We start from the raw sequence: 25320 nt of genomic DNA, 5'->3' as shown, positions 1-25320 counted from the left end.
GTTTTTTTGTTTTTGTTTTTGGAGACAGTGCTTCTTTGTATAGCTCTTGCTGTCCTAGAACTTGCTCTTTAGACCAGGCTGGCCTTGAACTCACAGAGATCCTCCTGTCTCTGTCTCCTGGGGGCTGGGATTAAAAGCATGTACCACCACCACCCAGCTTCACTGCTGTTATTGTTCAAAGTATGAAATCAAGATAAATGAAAACACAAATCTACTGATTCTAAAATAAAGGGACACAGGTAGAGCACAGGACACAGGCAGTAACCCTCCTCAGAACCTGCTATGTGATCTCAGAGAGAAGGAAGTCATTTCAGAAACTGTGTCTGTCTCTCCAGGAACACAAATGCCCAGCTCCACACAGAGGAAAAGGAGAAACAAAGCTGGGCCTGGGAGTTCTGTCTCTCATTATATTCTCAGCCTCTTAGACAAGATATTATGAACCACTATCTCCAGGCAGTCTTCACCTACATCGACAGTTATCAAGAATAAAGCACTGGGCTGACAAGGCAGGAGACTGGACTTGCTGAGGAAACAAAGTTCGAAGCTAGAGGCTAGAGTTGGGGAGGAGACCCCACTCTGCCTGTAGGGACTAATGAGATGTTGGCTAGCACAGGACTGTCTACTTTGGTTTGCATTTGAACTGAAAACCCTCTGTGTTTGCACTGTGGGAGTCTCTGCCAAGGGAAAGTGGTTTATCCTTGATGTGAGGCTGGGACAAAAGGGTCCACCTACCACCCACACAAGCAGAACAGTAGGACACATGCAAACAGGCCAAGTTCCTGAGCTTTGTTTCACTTAGTTCCACTCCATGTAAAGTGACTTTATACTTGTTCTCTTACTTGAAAGAGATGTCCTCTACCAGAGGCATTAAAGTTAAAAAGTAAGAGCAAAGCCAGGCCAAGCTCAGCTGCCCTCATCAGATCCAGGTAATATATTCCAATAAGCCAAAATATAGGAGTGCGATGGCAAGGGAAACCAGCCAAGGAAACAAAACCAAGACTTTTAAAAAAGGCTTATGGGACTGCAGATTAAGAGTGATTTGTAAAATTGGGTTTGTTCCCCTTTCCCTATGTGTTGCTAACAAAGCTACGGAGATAACAGAGTAGAAAAAAAAATGACATCAGAACACATGATTAGGCTGTTGTGCCAATCCCTGGGGGCTGACACCTACAGCACCATTACACATAAAACTGAGGCTGGCTCTGTTTGCTAACTAATAAAATAATGACATCCAAATACTACTGCTATCACCATTAGGCCTCTCTGCTGCTCAGCTCCCAACTCACCATCTGCTCCAGTCTGTATGGCTAGATTTATCTCGTTAGCATGGGACCGTCTGCTCCTGACACAGGGTCCTAAGCCCTTTGCCAAAAATATGGCAATCTCCTTCTCTGGAACTACATGATTCCAGTCGAGGACAAAACAATAAAGAATTATATGAAGCTTCAGTAGTGAGTCCATTTTCTTTTTTCTTTCTTTCTTTCTTTTTTTTTTTGTTGTTGTTTGTTTTGTTTTGAACACATCTTCTGTGTAGCCTTAGCTGTCCTGGAACTTATTCTGTAGACCAGGCTGGCTTCAAACTTACAGAGATCCGCCTGCCTCTGCCTCCCAAGTGCTGGATTAAAGGTGTGCCCCACCACTACCAAGCCACCAGTTTGCTTTTCTAATCTTGTTTTGTTTTTTTGTTTTTCGAGACAGGGTTTCTCTGTGTAGCTTTGGAGCTTGTCCTGGAACTCCCTCTGTAGACCAGGTGGGCCTCAAACTCACAGAGATCCACCTGCCCCTGCCTCCTGAGTGCTGGGATTAAAGGCGTGTGCCACCACTGCCCGGTCTGCTTTTCTAATCTTGATGTAGGCCTAATCCTCAATAAAATACAACAAAATTAACAATTTGGACACATGTCACCAAAGGCAAGGAGAATAGGAAATAACAAACATTAAGTAGAGGGGCTGGAGAAATGGCTCAGCAGTTATAGGTCTTGCACAACAGGACCTGAGTTTGATTCCTAGAACCCACATGGGGGTGGCTCACAACAACCTGTAACTCTAGCTCCAGGGGATCTGACACCTTCTCCTGGCACTTGTGGGCACCTGCATGCTTATAAGCATACACACACAAACACAAATACATATGAATAAAAATAAAAATAAATCTTAAACATATTAGTAAGTCTTGAGAATAGGAAGGCAATATAAGGTTCTCTAGACTACTTTGCACAATTGCCATTGTACCTATACTCAATGTCCCCAATATGCATGATGGTTCATCTGTCTCGTTGGTACAGAGATCTAGCTTGTATATATTAACATGTATTTTGGGTAAAAACGACGTCTATAATGAGCTGAACCTGCTGGCCCTGGCCTATACTCTCAGCTACTCAGAAGGCTGGGGCAGATGGATGGCAAGTTCAAGGTTTGCTTGGGCTACAGAGAGTTCTAGGCCAGCCTGAACAACTTAGTGAGACCTAACTACAGAAGTAACAGAGGGCTGGGGATATCGCAGTGGCAGAACATTGGCTGCATACATAATACCCTGGTTCAATCCCATTACCACCTAGAGGTGGGGAGGGACCATAATGACCTTAAACTACTAACATCTTTTAAAAAGTAACTAACTGATGATAAGGTTGAGAGGTGAGGAAGAAAATAAGATTTTTCTTCTGGAAAGCTTTGGTTCAAAGCCTGTGAAAACTGGGCAGATGGACAAAAAGCATCTGTCAGCCTCAATGCCAAGCCACCACGTTTGTATTTGCATTATCTTGTGATAATGCCAAATCAATGGCCACCTCTCAAGTTTTGCTCCCTCTTCCAACTCTACTCAATTTCATCACAGCTTCTGGTGACTGTAGTGAGCTAAAAAAACCAGCTAGTGATCCATTTACCTGGGCTTGTGTTTCTACCCTAGTAAAGGCATGTAGCAGGCACAGGAGAATATGGTAGCTCCATTATAAACAGCACCTAGCAGTAGCTTTACAATTTTATTTTTATTTCAAAGCTCCAATTAGCAGTTTACATTTGTTGTTTGTTGCTGAATAATTCCCAGTGTAGAAACAGAAACCGTCAGTTATAACAGTCAGTGGCCACTACTTTAATTCATGTGTGCAGTTTCCCCTCACAAGGCTGAAATTTCAATGAGTTAATATGCACATCAACAGTTCTTGGACCTCTGCTACTTTCCTTGGGTGGAGGAAAGTAATGTTCTAAAGGCAAAGAACAACTCATCCCTTTTTGGATTCAGCAACAAGGTAAGTAGGTAGGAAGAAAGATGTGAGTGAAATACAGCCTGAGCCACTGGCAGCTCACAACACTGGAAAACTGTGTTGAGGTTCCACACCTCACTCTGTCATGCAGCTCACCAACTACAACAAAGGTCAGTGACACCTTAAGAATGATGGAGAGAGTCTGAAAGACTGCATCTCCAGCAAGGCCCTAGGTGTCTCTGATGCTGCAAGTCTTGGACCACAATTGAGAACTCAGCAACTGGTTGTCCCTTAGTGGTAAAAAACATACGGGAAACAATGACAGGACAGCTAGCTTAAGAACTGGGGACAAAACTCAATGGGAGAATGTTTACTTTATATGTGTTAGGCTCTGAATTCAATCCTGTTACAAAAAAAAAAAAAAAAAATAAGCAAAACCGAAACTGCTTAAGAGGTTCAGAGGAAGCCAAGCACAGCAGTGTACGTCGATAATCACTGAGGGATGAGGGGAGGAATAGGCAGAAGGACTGCAGCAAGATTGAGGCTATCCTGATCTACACAGTGTATTCCAGGTCAGCCAGAGTAACAAAAGTGGCTCTCAAAATTAACCCAACCAACCAATCAAAAAGCAAACACAAAACAAAACAAAAAACCCAAGAACTTCAGGGGCACCTTCAAAAAAACAATGATGAAGGAGACAGCAGGAAGCCATGTTTTAGACTCTGTAATACAATACTGTCTCAATTAGAAATTATTTCCAAGTGAAAATACCTTAGCAGGGGACAGAAGGGACTAGAAATAATGATGCCCGGAGAAGCAGAGGGCTCTGCCTTCCTATCAGATCTGTAAACTATAAACAAACACCTTGTACAAAGATCCATGAGTTGCCTACTGCTGTTCAGATGAGGCCATAGGAATGATTGGCAGCTGCAGTACTTTACAAATGCATCACACACAGTTTGGAAAACCCAGGAGGGTTTAAATCAGAAGCAAAATTTCCTCTTGGCTACATCCGTGAGTCCCTCCAATTACAGCAGACCAGAGCTCCAGATGGCATGATAAACATGCTTTACAGGTATCAGTCACCACATCCCCTGTGGTGTCTGCCCTGTACTAGACTACTCGTCCACTAGATCTTACAACCTCTGCTTCCGGGATACCTTAGTGATCAAAGCCATTCACCAAGGAAGAGTTTACTCTGAAAAATCAGAGTGAGTCGGGTATGACGGACCACGTCTTTAATCCCAGCACTTGGGAGGCAGAGGCAGGTGGATCTTGGTGTGTTAGCATTCACACCCGCCCCTTGGGGACCTGATAGGGTGGGTCATCCCTGAGCAAATATGCTTGCCAGTACACAAGTGGTACCTTGGCCTGCTCAGGGTCCTGACAGAGTCATGCACTCATTCCTGCGTGGTCTCTCTGCGCGTGCGCTGCATCCCCTCATAAAAGGTGGGACCCTGCCTATTTTCTTTCTCTTCCTCTTCAATTCCCACAAGGTCGAGGTCACGTGTGCACCTCCCCTCTTCCCCCTTTCCTGTCTCTTCTTCTCTCCTCAGTCCCCGCCCACTCTCTCTCTTCCCTCCCCTCTTCCCCCCTACGAGGCTGCTCTGCGTCCCCTTTCCCTCCCCCCCAATAAAACTCCACGTGAGTGAGTGTCTCTCTCTCACCCACTGTGGGGTCTCTCGACTCTAACCCACCAAGGTCTCTCTCCCGCTGTTTTTAAAATACAACACCGTGAGTTCAAAAACAGCCTGGTCTACATAGTGAGTTCCAGGATAAGAGCCTTTGTCTCAAAATACGAACAAACAAAAAATCCTTATGAGTGAAATTTAATTGGCATTTTCCTCCTCTTCCTCCCTCTCTTTTTTTGTTGTTGTTCAATAAAGTAGTATAAAAAGCCTACATGAGGGGCTAGAGGATGGCCGGTGGTGGTTAAGAACATTTTGCTGCTCTTCTAGAGGGTATGGATTCAGTTCTCATCACCCAACTCACCCAGCTCACAACTTCCTGGAACTCTAGCTCCAGGGGAGCCAACACCCTCTTCTGGCCTCTGCAGGCACCTGAACACACAGAACATATACATACATAGACACTCACACACATAAATAAAAATCTACATGAGGCAAGTTTTTTTTTTTTTTTTTTTTTTTTTTTTTTTGTTGTTTTGTTTTGTTTTTTTTTTGGTTTTTCGAGACAGGGTTTCTCTGTGTAGCTTTGAGCCTCTCCTGGAACTCACTTGGTAGCCCAGGCTGGCCTCGAACTCACAGAGATCCGCCTGCCTCTGCCTCCCAAGTGCTGGGATTAAAGGCGTGCGCCACCACCACCCGGCTAAGGCAAAGTTTTATTCATCAAGTTCTAGGCATCTCCCAGGTAAGAATTCATTAGGTCCCTTAATCTCAAGTGAGAGAAACAAGTAGCAAGAATCATTAACCTACTTCCAAAAAAGAGTTAAATGTGATGCAGAAAAATCATCTGAGCAGCAACTTGGTGCCAGTTGAACCCATAAATAAAACTAAGGGTCAAAGGCTTCCAGGCATGGGCATAGCTCCAAAACCAAAAGCTACCCTCTAGTAGGAGGCAGATAACTTGGAAAAATGAATCCTACAACAACACAGAGTCCCAATTTATTGACTAAATCTTACCAAGATCCAGACTATAACTACACATGTGTGGTATACTTAAAACAGTTAAAAGTAAAAACTAGGAACCTGCTGGGTGTTGTGGCTCACTCGTTTAATCCTGGCATTAATCCTGGGAGGAAGAGGTAGGCAGATCTCTGTGAATTTGAGGCCAACATGGTCTACACAGAGAGTTTCAGGATAGCTAGGGTGCATATTAATACCCCCCGCCCAAAAAAATAAAGTTGGCTTTAATGTCCATATTGAAAGCATAGCAGTTGGTCATCTGGAACTAAGTTTCCTAGTGAATCAAAGATTTAAATGTATAAAACTAAAATATAAAAGTAGGAAATGATCTTGATGACACAAAGCCTAAGAACCATAAAAGGAAAGGCATATAATTTTGACTTAAAATAAGTTCTATGACAAAAATAACCTTCAACAAAGTCAAAAGAAAAATGACAAGAAACTCCTATTATAAGTTAATTTTCCAATTTATAAAGAACTTCTGCAGAATTACTAAGGAGAAAAAAAAAACAGTAACATGCAGAGAAAGAGGTAAAGCACATGGGCAGCCAAGGCAAGGCAGTACCATCAAGGATGTGCAGAACCATACATGCTCTTGTAGTAGTCTTTAACCGATCAAGTCCACCAATATGCCCACCTGTGGTAACACACTCCTTCAGCAACTGTTTATAAGACTGAGCACTCTGAAAGACTCTGGGCTTCGGGGAGGTGGGGCAAGCATGGTGGCTCACACTCGCAGTCCCAAGCATTCCAAGAGGCCAAGGCGAGAGCACTGTTCTGAATTCAAAGCCAGTCTTTGAAAAATTGTTTGGGGGTGGGGGAGAACAAACAAAACCTATAGATGAGACTATTACTTGGCACAATCTGTATAGAGGGCGATAAGGTAATATCCACCAAAATTACAAATGCACCTTACTGTTTTGGATTTCAAAGTAGCTCTCTTATTGACACATATGAAAAAGACAATCTGTAGCAGCTTGTACAGTAAGACTCGAAACTCCAAAGTCTTTTAACAGGACACTGGTTACAATGAATTACTAGGTAGCTATTTTTTCAAAAGAGAAGAAGAGGGTGCGGGGCAGGGAAGGAGGAGGAGTGGCAGCTGTGGGGGCTGCTGGCACCAGCAGCAATAGCAGCAGCAGCTGCAGCTGCCACTGGGAGTGATAGCTCATGCCTATAATCTCAGCACTCCAGGAAGCAGAGCCAAGAGGACTGCTGCAAGCTCCAGGCTAACCTGGGATACAAAGTAAGATCCTATCTCTAAAGAAGACAAGAGGCACTAGAGACAGCTCAGTGGGTAAGAGCACTTGCCCTGGAAGTATTATGACCTGACTTTAAATGCCTAGAGTCATGGAAAAGTATGCTATAACCACAGCATTGACAAGTGAGACCTGCAGATCCTGAGAGCCTTCTGACTAGGCAGACATGGTGACCTGTCTCAAGGCAGTAAGAGGGAAAGCAATTGGGGAAGACTACTGACATCTTGCTTATGCCTCTGCATGTGTGCGAGACACACACACACACACACACACACACACACACACACACACACACACACACGAGTAAACTCTTTACAGCAATATGGAAGATCACTGAGATACACCATACAGAAAGAGAAGTGCAGAAGATGTTATATAGCATGTTGTCATTTAGATCACATAAAAAAAGGTGGGAAGCACTAGTCTGCAACTGCTTACACATACATACAGTATCTTCCAAGAGATATGTAAGAACTGAAACTGATGGTGGTTACCTATCGAAACTTCTGCTTTTTTTTTTTTTTTTTTTGAGATGGGGTTTCTCTGTGTAACACCCACTGCTGTCCTGGAACATGCTTTATATAAACCAGACTGGCCTCAAACTCAGAGATCCGCCTGCCTCTGCTTCCTGAGTGCTAGGATTAAAGGCATGCAACACCTCACCTGGCTAGAAACTTATTATTGTATATCCTCTTAATAAGTTTTGAGTGGTGACTATATTATGTGTTATCTAATTTAAGTAATAATAAGATAAACAATGTAAAAAATCAAAATATCTGTAAATAAACTAAGGCCAATATGATATGGCTTAGAAATCTACATATGAAAAAGCAAATGAGTTTTCAACAAGAGAAGGGCAGACTCCTTTGGATTCTTAGTAGAGTTGAAGGACAGATTTGTGTACCAGACAGTAAGATGGTTCCATGGGGAAAGCACTTTGCCTCACACACATGATGACTTGAGCATGACCTCCAGAATTCATGGTGGAAGAGAACTGATTGCTGAAAGCTGTCCTCTGACCTATAAACATGTGCCATGGCATGCACATACCCGCATCTGTGTGCACAAGCACACATAGAGTAATAAATAAAACAAAAACTAAACAAACAAAAGAACAGATTATGTGGCTTAGGGGTACTTAGAATAAAATGGATGGTTGCTACTTAGGATTCACTAAGAACAAAGCATGAAAATTTAACCTCATTTCCCTTGTCTGACAGGAATACTAAAACTGGCATATCATAAAATGATACAGATAAAAATATCTTAATTATTTCAAGGTATCTATAAACTCTTACAATACTTTACATAAGACAGAAAACAGGAGAGCTTCCAACAGTCATAGTGTGCATGCCTGCAGCCCTAACACTGGAGGCTAAGGCAGGACAGTCAGGTCAAGGCTGGCCTGCACTATACAGAGTTACAGTCTTTAGTATTTATTTACAAGATTTATTTTACTTTTTATTTATGTATATGTGTGTATATATTTTTTGGGGAGAGGAGTTATCAAGACAAGTTGTCTGTGCAGCCCTGGCTGTCCTGGACTTGCTCTGTAGATCAGGCTAGGCTTGAACTCAGAGATTTGCCTGACTCTGCCTCCCAGGGCTGAGCCACCATGCCTAGCATGTGTACATTCTGTATGAATGTGTATCATGTATGTGTGGGTGCCCTCAGAGGCCAAAAGAGGGCACTGGATCCCCTGGAGTTACAGGCACTTGTGAGTTTCCCAAGGTGCTGGAAACTGAATTCTACTCCTCTGGAAAATTAGCAAGTGCTCTTAAGTGCTGGTCATCTCTCCAGCCCCGAGAAACTGTTCTGAACAGGGAAGAGCTTTAGATGTGAAGCTCAAGTACTAATAATTCATGTTCCAGAGCTGATCCAGGCGGAGTCCAAAACATGCCCCAAGGCTTAATGCAATTTCCCGACTGACTGACCATTTTTTCTAGTAATCTGAAGAAAGACTGAAAAGGGATGTTTATCAAATTAGCAGATGATTCCAAAGACTGAAAGAGAACAGATCAAAGTTCTGAATGGCAATGACAGGAAGATAATACAAACTGGTCTTAATTTTCAAAAGATCCAACCACACACAAGTACAGAATGGCTGAATTTTGGCTTACTAACAATTATCAAGGGATTTTAAGTTATTGTAAATGCAACAGTAACTTCAAAAAAGCTGCTAGAATCTGTACCAAACATCACTGTATTATGTATTAGCTCGTATCATGAATTTTCTGATCTGTTTTGCTTCACCCCACCTCCAAAGATAAAGGGGGAGAAGAACACATTGGAAACCACATTAACAAAAAAGGAATCTACGGAAGTTTGGTCTGAAGGGCAAGATGTAGCAGTAAAGGGCAGTGCACTTCCAGACTGCCAGAGGACTAGGGCAGTGCACTTCCAGACTGCCGGAGGACTAGGGCAGTGCACTTCCAGACTGCCGGAGGACTAGGGCAGTGCACTTCCAGACTGCCGGAGGACTGCCCATTTAAAAGGCAGTGGACAGACTGTATGGAGATGCAGCAGCAGAAACAAGACCAATGAGATAAAGCGACATCAAAGGAAAGAAACGGTGATGGCTTGTTATGCGAAAGAATAGAAACATAACACTGATGCCACTTCTCAGGAATGCTTCAGTCCTACATTAGGCAGAGGAAATGTCTACAGTGCTGAACAATGGGGCCATGGATTTCTTTAAAAAGAAACATTTACCAGTCAGAAACTTTTGTAAATCGGGTATTAACCATACCAACTCATTTGGTTTGCTGAGACCCGGATTTGTCAACAAGTCTAAAGTCACTACAACATTTCTCCAGAGTCACAGATGTAGCTCATAAATCCTACATTCACTTTGTCTTCTCTTAGCTCCATCTATCTTTTAGTCTCTATGAACTTCTCCACAAACTGCTCAGGGGAGATTTGCTCTGGACATTTCCCCTGAACTGTTTTTTGAATTGCTTAACTGGTAGCTGAGGATAGGAGCTTAGAAATAGTGTGTGGCCATCGACAACTCACTAAGAGACAGACAACCCAGTGCTACTTCAGTTTGTTTACTATTCTGTCACCTCAGCCATCAGCGCTCCAGTTTCACACTGACTCACCATTGCTGATCTCTGGAAGGTCAAACTTTGTGAAGTCCCACCACTGAAGCCGGTAGGTAGTATTGGCAATGTTACTGGCCACAGCAGACTGTCCGTCTCCAATCACGGCCCCTGGTGACAGAGAAGACAAAGGGAGCACATGAGACTATACTGCATTCTTTTTCTGTTTTTCCACGGAGAATGGAATGGAACACAGGAATTAGTAGAGGAGAAAAGCTCAAGAGAGCTGGAGAAATCTGAATGGCAAGTCACTGAGAAGAGAAACTAGACACAACCTTTCACAAGAAACATTTCTATATGGAAATGGAACCCCACTCCTAAGTCCTTCCCATTATTACTTAATGTGTCAGGTCCTGAATATACACTGTCTAGGAGTATGTATATCAGCTGAAGAGACAGATGAGTTTTCATACAAATGCAGGCAAAGAAATCTGAGATCAGAAAGAGCAGATGGGTTTCAATTCTGCATGTCTGCGTAGCATGCAGCACTCTTTGGGAGAAGCAGTTGCTCCTCTGTAAATGACCTTTCTCCTAATAAGCCATCTCAAAAGAAGGCTCCCTCCAGAGAAGAGGCAGTCAACACATGGTGACTGGAGGAGGCAGTAAAGAACAAATGAGGTCATAATTGTTAATTTCTTGAAATGCTGGCATATAACACAGCAGAAATTTATGAGCCTACCTTTGTAACATGAGAATATTTTTATTAAGGCAATTTTTTTTATAATTCCCCCCTTCAAGAACTTCCTTGAATTCCAGATTCACTTGTAATATTTCAGTTTAATTTTCCCTGAGATATACACTTCAGTATGACATTTTTTCCTTGGTAACCAATTAAATAAAAAATTGATTTTTTTTAACAGGGTGACACTTTAATTTGCAGTTGTATTTCATTTACATGAACATGTCATTTCCTCCTCCTCCTTCTGAGGTGCATTTCATACACAACCACCCTTTTATTCAGACAGAACCAAACCTTCTTAGGGGAAGAGAAGATCCTTGTGAGCAAAGCAGGCTAGATGGTATTCTCAGCTGCAGATCCTGTTAGTGCTGACTAGCCTTGGGACAATGCAGTTTTATGCCAGGATGCAGCAGCATCACCTAGCCTTAGTCCTCTGAATATCACTGTGAAAACATCTCTATTTGTTTCTGTTATAGAGCTACATTTATTATTCTTTTCTCAAATGATCAAGAGAAAAACTGCAACCATGACATATAGAAACTTACTCCTTTTCCTTTTATCCAAGGGCTGCAGGCCACTGTACCAGAAGTTATTTTCCAGTGTTAGTTTCTTAACAATCCTTATCTCAGTTTTAAATTGTAAGACAAGGTACAAATAATAGTTCATTCCCTAGATGATGACACTTTTAGGTTATGTGGGTTCAAGATAGCCAATATAGCCTTCTTGGAGGTGAAAATTGGCTTATGGGCCAAAACTATAATAAGAGCCTCTAGGCCAGGAAGATGGCTCAGCAGACCAAAGTCTTCACCATAAAAACCTAAGAGCTGAGTTCACTCCTCAGAACTCATTTGAGAAAAAGCTGTGTAGTGGTGTCATCACCTGTAATCTCAGCCCTCCTCCAGCAGGAGGGAGGCCGAGAGAATCAGGCGGAAGTACAGCAGCAGAAATGAGATCCCATCTCAAAAAGAAGGTGGAAGGATAGAACCAGCTGACAAAGTTATCCTCTGACTCCCCGCCTGTGCTCTGGAGGATGTGTATGCTCTAGTTCTCTCCACCCCTCCCACACACAAATAAAGAATAAAAAAATAAGAGCCCCATAAACTTAGTATAATCTCATTAGTTCCCCCTTCAAGCACATGGATACACATTGTGTGTGTGTGTGTGTGTGTGTGTGTGTGTGTGTGTGTGTGTGTGTGTGTGTGTCTGTCCACGGAAAGGAGAATGAAAAATGTCTTGGGAGAAGGATAATAAAAGTTGAAAAATACTATTGTATTTTTCATAAATAAGCTGATAGCCCTAAAACATTTAAAGTCTTGCAAAATCAAACATACTTCCAAACAGTTGTGATCTACCCAAAAGCACAAGGAACACAGCATTTGCAGGTGTTATGAATGTGGCCACTGACCTCAAATTCCTACTGATGGCTCCATGATCTATATACCATTCACACGAGGGGCATATTTACCCCTCCTTTAACACAGAAAATCTCCTTCAATAATCATAATCATATCTAGGAGCTGGTGAAATGGCTCATCAGGTAAGCCACTTGCTGCTAAGGCCAAAGGCTTGAGTTTGATCTCCTAGATCCACACAGTGAAGGAGAAAACTGACTCCTATAAGTTGTCTTTTGAACTCCATATCTGTGCTGTGGCATGTACACACACACACACACACACACACACACACACACACACACACACACACACACAAAGTAAAAGAAATGTAAAAAAAATCTGAATGTGGAGTAAGAGGGGGAATATAGGGAGGGACAGGTAAAACTAAGGGCCAATTGAGAGGTCATATGGAAACCTAACATGGAAGAAGCTTCTTAAACTCTATGCATATATGAAAGAAATATAAATGGAACCACCAAATAACGTGGAGACAAAGCCCCAATTAGACGTCTCTAGCCACCTACTGAAACCTCCAGTGCTGGGAATGAATTACATCGAATAGAGTTGTTGTCCAAAGGAGCCCCATGGAAACCCCAAACAACCCAGGCTATTGGCAAAGCTATTGGTTGCTCTCCACAAACTGATAAGGTCCTATTGCTGAAGACAACACCTACATAACTCACTCAATGTGGAGAAGTCAAGCTGGTGCCTACCTCGAGCCTTCATTTTTACTGAATAGTGTTCATAGTACTGTAAGGCACTCTGCACACTACTGAGGAGAAAGGTAAACACCACCCCAGCTACAAACCCTTCGATCTACAATGGTGTCCTGCCTGCAAGATACACTGGGACAACAGTGGCACAAAGGTTGTGGAAGCTGCTGGGCAGTGGTGGCGCACGCCTTTAATCCCAGCACTCAGGAGGCAGAGGCAGGAGGATCTCTGTGAGTTCAAGGCCAGCCTGGTCTACAAAGCGAGTTCCAGGACAGGCAGCAAAACTACACAGAGAAACCCTGTCTTGAAAAACCAAAAAAAAAAAAAAAAGTTGTGGAAGTAACCAACCACTATCTGAACTGGATTTAAAGCCCATTCCATGAGCTGGAACCCATACCCATCACTGCTTGCTTGGCCAAAACCTGAGACTAGACAGGCCATAAACCTAGGGGAAAACCAAACACCATTGTTCTGCTAAAGAAACATAGCAATAAAATGATTCTCAACAACATTCTGCTATATTCATAGATCAATGTCTTGCTCAGCCATCATCAGAGAAGTTTTCTCCCGCAGTAGATGGGAACAAATACAGAGCCCAACAATTGGAAAATATGCAGAGAGTGAGAGACCTTGGGGGAAAAAAGGGGTTTTCTCCAAGGGAGTCTTACTGGATATACAAACCACACTAAAGGACGGCCCAATGCCCAGCAATAGATACAAACTCAGTTGTATTATTATTATTATTATTATTATTATTATTATTATTATTATTATTTAGGTTTCATGACGTTTTGTGTGGGCATTTTTCTGCTTTACGGGTCTTTTGCTTGTATAGTATTGGACTCCAATTTTGTGTGTTTTCATGATTTCTACATATGTGACTGTGTGTGTCTCTGTATCTCTCTGTCTCTTATACTTACTCTTTGACTACATATGGGACTGTGTGTGTCTCTGTATCTCTCTGTCTCTTATACTTACTCTTTGACTCCCCACCCCTACTTGCTTGTTTGTTTTGTCCTATTCTGGGTTTTTTTGGGGAAGCCTGATTCTTTTTTTTTTGTTTGTTTGTTTGTTTTGTTTTAGAAACAGGGTTTCTCTGTGCAACAGTCCTGGCCATCTTGGAACTCACTCTGTAGACCAGGCTGGCCTTGAACTCACAGAGATCCGCCTGGCTCTGCCTCCCGAGTGCTGGGATTAAAGGCGCTCGCGCCACCACCACCACCACCACCACCACCTGGGTTGGATGTCTGTTTTCTAATGAGAAAGAGAAAGGGTATTAGGGAGATGGGGAGGATCCAGAAGGATTTGGGAGAGGGAAACCATGGTCAGAATCTACTGTAAGAAAATCTATCTTTTCAGTTAAAAAAAAAAATCTGCCAGCTGGCAATGGTCGAGAGACAGCCCGAACTGACCTACTCTGGTGATGAGATGGCCAAACACCCTAATTGTTGTGCTAGAAACCTCATCCAACTACTGAGGGATCTGGATGCAGAGATCCATGACTAGGCCCTGGGTGGATCTCTGGGAGTCCAATTAGCGAGAATGAGGAGGGTTTTTTGAGCGAGAATTGTTGAGACCAAGGTTGGATAAAGCACAGGGACAAATAGCCAAATGAATGGAAACACATGAACTATGAACCAATGGCTGAAGGGTCCCCACTGGATCAGGCCCTCCGAATGGGTGAGACAGTTGATTGGCTTGATCTGTTTGGGAGGCATCCAGGCAGTGGGACCAGGTCCTGTGCTCATTGCATGAGTTGGCTGTTTGAAACCTGGGGCCTATGCAGGATTGTTTGGGGGGGGGGGCGGTTGGGGGGAAGGTGAGGGGGACGGGAGGGGGGAGAACAAGGGAATCCGTGGCTGATATGTAGAACTGAATTGTATTGCAAAATAAATTAAAAAAAAATAAAAGGCTTATAAATCAAAAAAAAAATCTGATGTGGAAATTTTGCTGATTGTTGGGTCAAGAAAAGGCTTGGCTGCTAGGTGTGGTGGAGCACACCTTTAACCACAGCATTTGGGAGACAGAGGCAGGCGGATCTCTGAGTTTGAGACAGCCTGGTCTATAAAGCAAGTTCCAGGACAGCCAGGGCTTGTTACACAGAGAAACCCTGTCTCAAAAAATCAAAACAAAACAAAGGGCTTGGATGTCTGTAGGATTTCCTTCCTTCTTCCTTTTCCTTTCTGAAAGACTTTAGTGGGTTTTGTTTTATGACTCTAAAATCCCATAAAATAGAAGTCTGTAGAATTTTCTTAAAAGATCTGTGCTCAGATTTTCTTGGCCTCATTAATGATGCAAGTCATTTAAACCATTTTAGTTAGAAGGTCTGCCACTTCCCTGGAAGGAATTACTCTTCATTTTGATATAGACTGCATTCCACTGCACTTTCAAATTGTTCCCCAGGTTTCCACATCTATTATCTAGATCACTGACATCTCCTTTAACAGCTAGTCTCAAATTGCTTCAGTTCCTTACCATTTCTTCTAACTTACTAGAAAAGCATATATCTAACCACAAACAGAGGGAGGTAAATTGGTTTTCTTCATGTACGATGAACTAAACACTAGTTTCTAAGAGAGACTGAAGAAACAAACTATATTTTAAGGGAGAGGATTAGACCTACAACCAGGAAAACAGTTCAGGAATCCACACACTAGCTTTGTAACTGGGAACACAATGAATTCAGCTCTAGCCCCAACTTCAGAGATATCCTCCTATACAGCCCATGCTTCTGAAAAACAGCTGTACCATAAATACATGTGTAGGGTGGTATTGTGAAGAGACTAGGGAGGAGTTCTCTGCCAACAGTGCCAGAGCACTGCACAGAAACAGAGCTTGGCATCAGAGAGTCAATTTTCAGTGCCATGTAAATACAGATTAGGGAGTGAAAGATACCAGCAACAGATTAGAGTATTGTCACCAGGTTCTCTTTTGCAAGAACTGCTGGCCAACTGAGCCTGTCTCTTGGAAACATCAGGAAGAAAAAATACTGTCCTGTTTAAAAAAAAAAAAAAAAACAAAAAAAAAAACTCAAAAATCCAACCCACCATTTAGCAGCTCTGGCTGAAGGTGCAGGAAATGTGCCAGGGCCAGTTAATGGACTGAGCCATGGAATATTTACAGAGGTAGCATTCGGCCTCAGAAGCCAAAATCTGAGAGACTGCTAAAGGATTTCCAAGGCATAAAGGTTTTCACATGTGATAAACCAGACTCAGCATTTCTTTCTTAAAAATTGTTTTATTTATTTATGGAGGTAAAGTCTTACTATGTAGCTCTGGCTGTCCTGGAACTCACTCTGTAGACATGGCTGGCCTCCAACTCACAGAGATCTGCCTGCCTCTGCCTCTCAAGTACTGGGATTAAAAGTAGGTATGCACCTCCATTCCTGGCTTTATTTTTTATTTTAAAAAAATTTATTTTTGCAAGGAGTGGTGGTACATGCCTTTAATCCTACCATTTGGGAGGCTAAGGCAGGTAGATCTCTGTGAGTTCATGGCCAGCCTGGTCTACATAGCAAGGCAAGTTCAGGACAGCCAAGACTACATAGAGACCCTGTCTCAAAAACAAAAGCACACCGGGGTGGTGGTGGTGCATGCCTATAGTCCTGGCTCTTGGGAGGCAGAGGCAGGCAGATCTCCACGAGTTCGAAGCTATCCTGGTCTAAAAAGTGAGTTCCAGGACAGCCACAGCAGGTATACAAAGAAACCCTGTCTCTAGAAACTAAAACAAACAAACAAAAAACAAAAACACTTTTTAAAACCCACAGAAATGCATCTTTTTTTACTTGTTTTTACCTGTTACACATTTCAAAGTCCATGCTACAATCCTAGCCCTTCTCACAGCTTCCCCTCCCCGAAACCCCCTCCAGTTCACAGGCTTCCCTTCTCTAGCTAATTCTCCGTACAAGCCTGCTATTCTCGCCATGTTCTCTCTCTGCTCTGCTCCTGCTCCTCTCATTATGTCTTCTCTATTCTCCGTCCCCTGCTATCCTCCCCTCTCTTGCAGATAACTATGGCCATGTCTACTCTGCTGGCCATGTTCAGTCTCCTTCTTTCTCTTTCTGCTCTGGACTCTTCCAGATGTCTCTGGGTGTTCTTTCTCTCATATCTACAATAAAAACCTTCCCCTTAACTCTGGAGCAGCTATGTCATTTATACAGAAGGAAATTAATAAAAGGCATAGAATGATGTACATACTTCTTAGCAAACCTTGGTTTTCTATTTCTACCTTCGATTGGAGCTGGCTTGAAGTAGGATCTTACAGTGTGTACTTTGTTTTTAATCATGGTTTCAAAAAACACAGGTGAGTCAAATGGACCAGATTTTGACATTTCCTGCCAGAATGTACTTGTGTGACTTTTTGTAAATTAATCATTTGAATCTAGGTTTCCTCATCTGTAAAAAGAAGAAGTATATAATAGTTTGGTATGGTGGTGTGTAGTGATATATTATGTACCCTAATAAACTTGCCTGGGGATTGGAGGACAGAGCTAGCCACTAGAGTAGACATAGAAGCCACACTCTGAATCCTATCAAGGCCAAACTGGACACAGAGCCAGCAGTGGTGGCACACATGCCTTATATACCTTTCTCTGCCTTGCTGTCCACTTCCTGGGATTAAAGATGTGTGCACTTCCGAGTACTGGGATTAAAGGTGTGTGCTACCACTGTCTGGCCTCTTTGTCTACTCTAGTGGCTGGCTCTGTCCTCTGATCCCCAGGCAAGTTTATTAGAGTACACAATATATCACTACAGTGATGCGTGCCTATAATCCCAGTGTTATAGAAATAATATGCCTTCTCAGTAAGAAATCACTCCACATACTTAGAAATGAAGGAAAGCTCCTTGCTAAAGCACCTGGCTAGCAGTGGCTAACAGCCCAAAAAAGAGACCCCCATTACAAGATTTTATTAATTCATATACATCTTAGGCTTATATATTCCACAAACACTGTCATCCTTAAAATTCTTTTGAGCGCCAGCCCCAGTTCATACTTCAAATAATTTAAACAGAGACAGGAGACTGTAAGTCTGGCCACTTAGGCAGATAGGAGATTTACACAGCAAAGACATTACATATTGCCAGAATGATTTTAATTACATCAGTGTTGTTCTTTTTTGAATAGTTGTTACCTAGGGTCATCTTGCCCCCCTGGCACAATTATGTTTTTCATGATAAGAGCACAGGGAACTTAATAGCAGACCAAAAACTCATGATCGTTGTGAACATATGCTGCCCCCATGAGCTTCCCATTATGACTATGTCTTCTGTTGTGGGAAGGGAATGAGGCATAAGGGCTGGTCAGACCTAGTGAATAAACATTTACATCCTAGCATCCTAAATTTCAGACCTGTTAGCATACTACTTTATCTTCAGGGTATTTCGGAGACAATGCTCCCTTAACTAAATTCTACTTGTGTGACTTAATGTCTCTTGTGTCAATCTATTAACAAATACTTTATAACATCAATCCTATTACTGATATATATTCCTCTATATCATTCAGAAGGTAGAAGCAGAAGGATCATGAATTTGAGGCCAGCCTGGAAAAAAAGAAGAAAATAAACAGCAACAACAAACCTTCGTGAAACTAAATTAAGAAAACCAACAACCTGGTTTTTAAAATGAGCAAAGGACTTGAACAAATAACTTGATGAAGAAGATATACAGATGGTAAATATGCACATGAAAAGAAGCTCCAGGCCAGTCATTAGAGTAGCAAATTTAAATAACAAGGAGAAATCATTCCCCAGGTACCAGTACTGTGAAATTTTAAAGCTGTGATAACTCCAAATGCTGGCAAGACCTGCAGTAACATTCTCTGCTGGTGGGAATGTAAATGGCACACCTACTTTAGAAGACAAGTTTGACAGTCTCCAGGAAGACTGAACACACTCTTACCATATCATCTGTGACAGGTTAAGAGTGTGCAGAGGTTCCTCCATCTTGTGTTCTTGCTAAGGACATGTCAGGTTTAGCTAGAATTTGATCTCTTTGATAGATCCATGGGAAATTACCCAACTCTATTCTAGGCACAAGAGGTCAAGATGCCCCAATTAACTTAGCTTCTGATAAACTGACTGCTTGTGCAAACGTCCCCCTGCTACTGAGTGAGAAAACAAAATGTGGTTTTTGCCTTTAAAAGCCCCTTGATCTAAATGCTCAGGGTCTAATGATATACCCCACCCCCAATAACTGAGTATATTCTCAGCTTCAATTGGTTATAAACTGTGTCTGAGTGGTCATCTCTGGTGGGCTCCATGTAAAAGATCCCGCACTCCTGCTCTTTTGTAGCTATTCAAATGAATGGAAAACTTATTTCCACACAAAAACCTATACATTGATATGTTCAACACTTTATTCACAATTGCCAGAACTTGGGCCAGTCAAGATGTCCTTCAATATGGGGTGGATCACAATGGGATCTACTAACAAGAAAGTGGTAGTGAATGTTTTAAAAACAAAACAAAACTCTACCACGCCAGCCTGAAATCTTTGAGTTCAAGGTCAGCCTGATCTACAGTTGAGTTCCATATTAGCCTGAGTGACATAGTGAGCCTGGGGGTGGGGGGTGGGGGAAGAATATATATATAATCACTAACGTATTGTGAAAAGACAGTAACCGTGCGTGTTATTAGTGAAAGAAGTCCAAAGGCTAAGGACCACATGATTCCAACTAAAAACAGAAAATTCCTAATCTGAAATTCAAAAACTAGAGTGGTTGAATTACATATGTATGCAACTATGCTTAGCTTCAAAATCTGAAAATTTTCTTTCTTTTCTTTATAGTTCTGAAATCTGTAACTTGTAGAGCACAGATGCTGGAGAGTCAGCTAAGTGGTTAAAAGTGAGGGCTATTCTTGCAGGACATGAATTCAATTTCCAGAACCAACAGCAGGCAGCTCATAATCCTATATAACTCCAGCTCAGGGAATTCAATGTCCCCTCTTTGGCTTCCACACAGACACACACAAATAAATCCACCCCCCCCCCCCCAGGGTTTCTCTGTGTAGTTTTGGTCCCTGTCCTGGAACTCGCTCTGTAGACCAGGCTGGCCTCGAACTCACAAGAGATCGGCCTGGCTCTGCCTCCCGAGCGCTGTGATTAAAGGCGTGCCCAGCACCACCCAGCTGAAATAAATCTTTTTAAAAAACAATGATGCACAGTGTCAGATATTGGTACATTCTGAATTTTGAATATTTAGATTTAATGATGCTCAATCAGCAGAGTCTAGAGTTACAATCATCATAGTCACAACAGTCACTGGAGAGGCCTATAAGTCTGAGAGCTTGCATGCATCTCTGCCTGTTTGTCTCAGACTCGTCTACTGTTGCTTAGAAAGGAGAATTTGGAACCTTTTGCCAAAACAGCTTCTTAGTCTGTCTCCAAGATCTGTTCTAGGAACAGGAAAATGAAGAGTATGATTCAACAGTTCGGTAAGACTACCGAACAATGGGAATCATTAGCAAATCTATCAGAAAAGCTAATTTGGGGAGGGTAAAAAAGGGCAAGCTGCAAAGAAGGAAACGTTTAAATTACATTCGAGTCCTACAAAAATCTGTTTCATTGGAGATTGCATAATTTAGAATGGCCATGTGCTGCTGCTGGGAAAACGGAATAAGAATGGGGCTGGGGGTGCAGCTAAGCAGCATAACTTAGTAGCAGAACCAAGCACAAGGCCCTAGATTCCATCCCCAGCAGTAAGGAGGAAAGAAAAGTGCGAATGGGGATGCAAGCACAGCACAAAATTACTCTCTCTGCCTGGCTGTCTGTCATATAGGAATTTAGATTCAACCTGCTAAAAGGTTAGCAAAGCTGAGCCTAGAAAGCCCAGGGCAGGTCTACGTGAACAAATTTAACAAATTTTCAGAATTCTTCTTAGAAAGCCATATATTATAGAATCTTATTTACATGAAATACCTGGAACAGACAAAGCTACTAAAATGAAATGCACATTAATGGTTGCCTGGGGCTAGAAGGAAGTAAAGAAGAAAAAGTGGCAAGAGAAAAGTGGCTGTTAGTGTCTATGGGTTGTTTTGGTGATAAAAATATGTGGAACTATATAGATAGTAGAAATGGTTGTTTTATTCTATTAAGAACCACTGACTTACATACTGAAAATAGGTAGGGTACACAGTAGGTGAAGCCAGGCATAGTGCTGCACGACTTTAATCCCAGCCCTTGGGGAGCAGAGGCAGGTGGACCACTGAATTTGAGGCTAGCTTGGTCTACATAGCAAGTCCCAGGTCAGTCAGAGCTATATAGGCCAAATTAAAAAAACAAAAAAGCAGAAAAACAAAAACAAAACAAAAAACCCTAAAACTAGCTGGGGCAGGAAAACCGTGAGTTCAAGGCCACCCAGTGCTATTTGTAAAGAGCCCGGCTAACTGTACATTACGAGACAAAACAAAAAACTTCAACATAAATTTCAGCCAATTTTTTAAAGACAGCTTTATTTTCAGTACCTGTTTGTATTTCTTAATAACAGAGAAAATTGGTAATATCTTTTCCCTTTCATTTGTATACTCCCTTGATGTATTTTTCTTAGTTCTAAATTTAAAAAAGTATATATCCTTAAATTTATTTTATTTTTAATTTTGTGGGGTGTGTGTGCACATGAGCACACGCGCCAGAGATGTGGAGGCCAAAGGCAGCAGACCCCCTGGAGCTGGAATTACAGGCAGTTTGAGCGGTTCAACATGGGAGTTGTAAATTCAACTTGAGTCCTCTACAAGACCTTAATCACTGAGCCATCTCTCTAGCTCCTAAGATTATTTTCTATTTGGATTATTTTATTTTGGGGGAGAGAGTTCTGTTATGTAGCCTCAGCTTGTTGGGTTTTTTTTTTTTGTTGTTGTTGTTGTATTTTGTTTTTTGAGATGGGATTTCTCTGAGTTACCTTGGCTGTTCTGGAACTCACTCCGTAGACCAAACTGGCGTTGAACTCACAGAGATCCACCTGCCTCTGCTTCCCTAGTGTTGAGATTAAAGGTATGCACCACCAATACCAGGCTGAGTTTTGAACTCACAAGCCTGATCAACCTCAGGTTGGGGGTGGGGAGTGGGGGGTGGGGGGTAGGGGTGTTTCGGTTTATAAGCATGTCACCACCAGACCCATGTAGTTAATTTCTTACTTTTTTGTTTTGTTTTGTTTTTTTGAAACAGCCCAGGCTGGTCTCAAACTTGCTATGTAGCTAAGGTTGGTCTTTAAGTCCAGATACTCTTCTGTTTCTCTTTATATTTCTTTTATTATATATAGCTTACCTGGTGTTAAGTACATTTTTAAATATTTTGCTATTTTGTATGGATTGTCTGTGCTTTGTAGTAAGTAAGTGAACTCTATCTGTTTATGAAATAAAAACTGTCCATAAAAACAGCCTTCCTCTCTAATAAACCCAGAATGGTATCAGAGGAAGAACACGAAAAGTCCCCTGAAGGCTGTATGCTGAAGGCTGAATTCCCAGTTGGAGGACCCAATCATCAAAGGCTGATTGGATCGTGAGCACTTGACTTAATTAGTGGATTAATACATTGATGGCTTCATATTTTGATGGTATATTGGGAGGAGATAGAAACTGGGAAGGGTGCCCTCCCTTGGAGCCTGCCTTAGACAGGCATAGTTTGTTTCTGCCTCTTCTTGCTTTCTCTACCTGCTGACAGCCATGTTGTAGGTAGCCTCTTCTGTCACACACCTACCCTCATGGTATTCTGCCTTGCAATCATACAAAGCAGCAGAGCAAGCCAACCGTGGGCTGGAACCTCTGAACTCTGAGACAAAATGAACTTTTCCTCTTTTTAAGTTGTTAGCTCAGATGTCACAGTTATAGAAAATCTGACTAACAGTCTTCTTTACTAAAGCTTCATTTCAATACAGTCTTTCAATCTGTCCTAAGAAAGGGACATCACTATGCACTCAGACACACTCTGGCACCATTTAACAAAGATCAATACCTGAATAATAATTTCAGATGTATGATAAGAAAATGTTCTGGAGATCTGTTTCACAACACTGTGAATATACTTTAACATAGAAACTGTTTTACATTATGTACTTTAAATTTTTTTAAATATATTTTTCATATCATAAATCTGAAAGAGTACCTAAAACTTCCTTCCTGGTAAATGTCACAAGTTTCCTTCCCATTCATAGTTCTGACAATGAAGAAAATGGTCAAACATGTATATACACATTTGTATAAAATTATAGCTTTATGAAGATATGATTCATATAACCATATTAAATAATGTAAGTCAAGGGCTGTTAACATATTCATTGCATCAAATCAATTTGTCTGATCTCAAGACAATTTCATCCTCTCCCCAAAGGTGCACTCATCAGTAGCCAGACATCTTCATTCTGTCTCACTCTGTTCCTAGTCCTTAGAAAGCACTCATCTGTGTTTTCCTTACTACACTTAGGTTTCTTTCTCTAAGGCATTTCATATAGTAGAAATTACACAGGTGGTCTTTTGTGTCTGGCTTCTTTTATATACATAATGCTTTCAGGGTTTAATCATGCTATAGTATGTATTAGAACTTCATTTCTTTCCTTCCCCACAATGCTCCCCCCCCCCCCCCCGTCCATCCGTCCCCCACCCCCCACGTCCCCGTCCCCCAGATAGAATTTCTCTGTGTAGCCTTAGCTGTTCTAGGATATCCTGGAACTCACTCTATAGATCAGGCTGGCCTTGAACTCACAGAGATCTGCCTGCCTCTTCCTCCAGAGTGCTGGAATTAAAGGTGTGTGCCACCTCTGCCCGACAGAACTTCATTTCTTTTTATGGCTAAATAATATGCCATTGTATGCTTAAAACTGAAACACAGGTTCATATGAGAATTAGATAATGCTTTTTTATTTTAGAGAAAACACATGGCATGGAAACCCAGCAGTCATAAAAGTGCTTGAGGGAAACAGAATAATTTCCTTTGGAAGAATAAAGTCAACTTTCAAAGACCAATTCTGAGAGTATTGCCTACCGTTGTTAGAGCTGAGTCTGGTTTTTTCCCTCCTGAGGTCAACATAAAAATAAGAGGAATGTTAGAGGACATCATTTTCAGTAAACCTCAAAAGGGCAGCATGTGGGTTTCTACATTCTAGCACAGACAATGTTCTAAGTTAGGTTTGGGGTCTGCAAACTGGATTTAGGCTGCTTAATAACTAACTACTCAACTGGTTGCATATCCAATGTCAAGATTGATCATTACACAATATACACTTAAAGGGTAAATATTTCATAAATACAGACTTTAATAACATACATGTACTTCTCTGCAGGAATTATGCCCCTAAGTTGATGAACATTTATTGTGAATACTTTAAACCAAAGCTCCTGCTCTAAAGAACAAGGGCCACACTAGTCCACACCCAAATTGTGAACTTTAGGAACAGAATGAAGAAAGGTATTATTGAAGCCAAAGGTATCAAATGTGGCCAATAAAACAAACAATACTGCAAAGGCTCAATGTGGAAACAAGTAAGGCCTGGAATACAATTAGTTACAAGGAAAGGAAAAGAGTGAGCTACTGAATATTTGTATATACCACAGCTTCGTTCTCAAGACAATTCAAACGGGGATTGTACAGCTACAATAGAGTACAGCTTAAAAGAGGATCAACAGGAGAAAGAAAAATGAATCTGTCATTCACAGCAACAGGTATTGCCTTCACAGAGCCAGCATGTGATGGTTACTCTCACAGTCAAGAGTTCAACCTCCAAGCACACCTTGGAGGAATTATCTAGATTAGTTTAGTCTCTGAGCATGCCTATGAGAAACTCATCTAGATTAGGTTAACTGAGGTGGGAAGATGAACCTTAGCTGTGGGTGGCATCATCCTATGGTTTAGGGTCCTGGACTGAATGACAAGGAGGAATCTAGCTGAGCACCAGCACTCATCCCAGATCCTGACTGTGGATGTAACATGACCAGCTGCCTCCAGCTCCTGCTGCCTGGACTTTCTAGTCATCAACTACCTTCTTGAACCATAAGCTGAAATACCTTGCTTTTGTCAGAGTATTTCATCCCAGCAATGAGAAATACAACCAATTCAGAGTGTAAACAGTACCAAGAATCTGGTGTTGGCTTTAAAAAAATCATAGTAAAACATATAGGTTAAACGTGTATTCACAGTGTTGTAAAACAATCTCCAGAACATTTTCATATTGTACATAGGAAGTTCTGTACCTACTGTTCCCTTTATTATCTCCCACCAACCTTTACAACTATTACTTGATTCTGTTTCTGTTTAGCTAACTCACCAATGTAGAATCATAGGATACTGGTATTGGTTTTTTAGAATACACCTTAAAAGAAGAGATACATAAGTAGAGAAC

General features: G+C 41.7%; 1 protein-coding gene across 3 annotated transcripts in view; it reads right to left on the bottom strand.

The window, feature by feature from the left end:
* The window catches only part of Ambra1 (autophagy and beclin 1 regulator 1), a 208358-nt gene that overhangs the window by 34922 nt on the left and 148116 nt on the right, over positions 1-25320 (bottom strand). For all 3 annotated transcript variants that reach the window (XM_052722471.1, XM_052722472.1, XM_052722473.1), the window contains one exon: positions 10205-10315. In XM_052722471.1, coding sequence (XP_052578431.1) covers positions 10205-10315 — 111 coding nt within the window. The remainder of the gene's footprint in view (positions 1-10204; positions 10316-25320) is intronic.

The sequence above is a fragment of the Peromyscus californicus genome, unplaced genomic scaffold, assembly GCF_007827085.1.
Source record: "Peromyscus californicus insignis strain IS unplaced genomic scaffold, ASM782708v3 Scaffold_7__1_contigs__length_154581171, whole genome shotgun sequence".
Lineage (NCBI taxonomy): Eukaryota > Metazoa > Chordata > Mammalia > Rodentia > Cricetidae > Peromyscus > Peromyscus californicus.
Note: the sequence above shows the minus strand (reverse complement) of the source record. Positions and strands in the feature narration are given on the sequence as shown.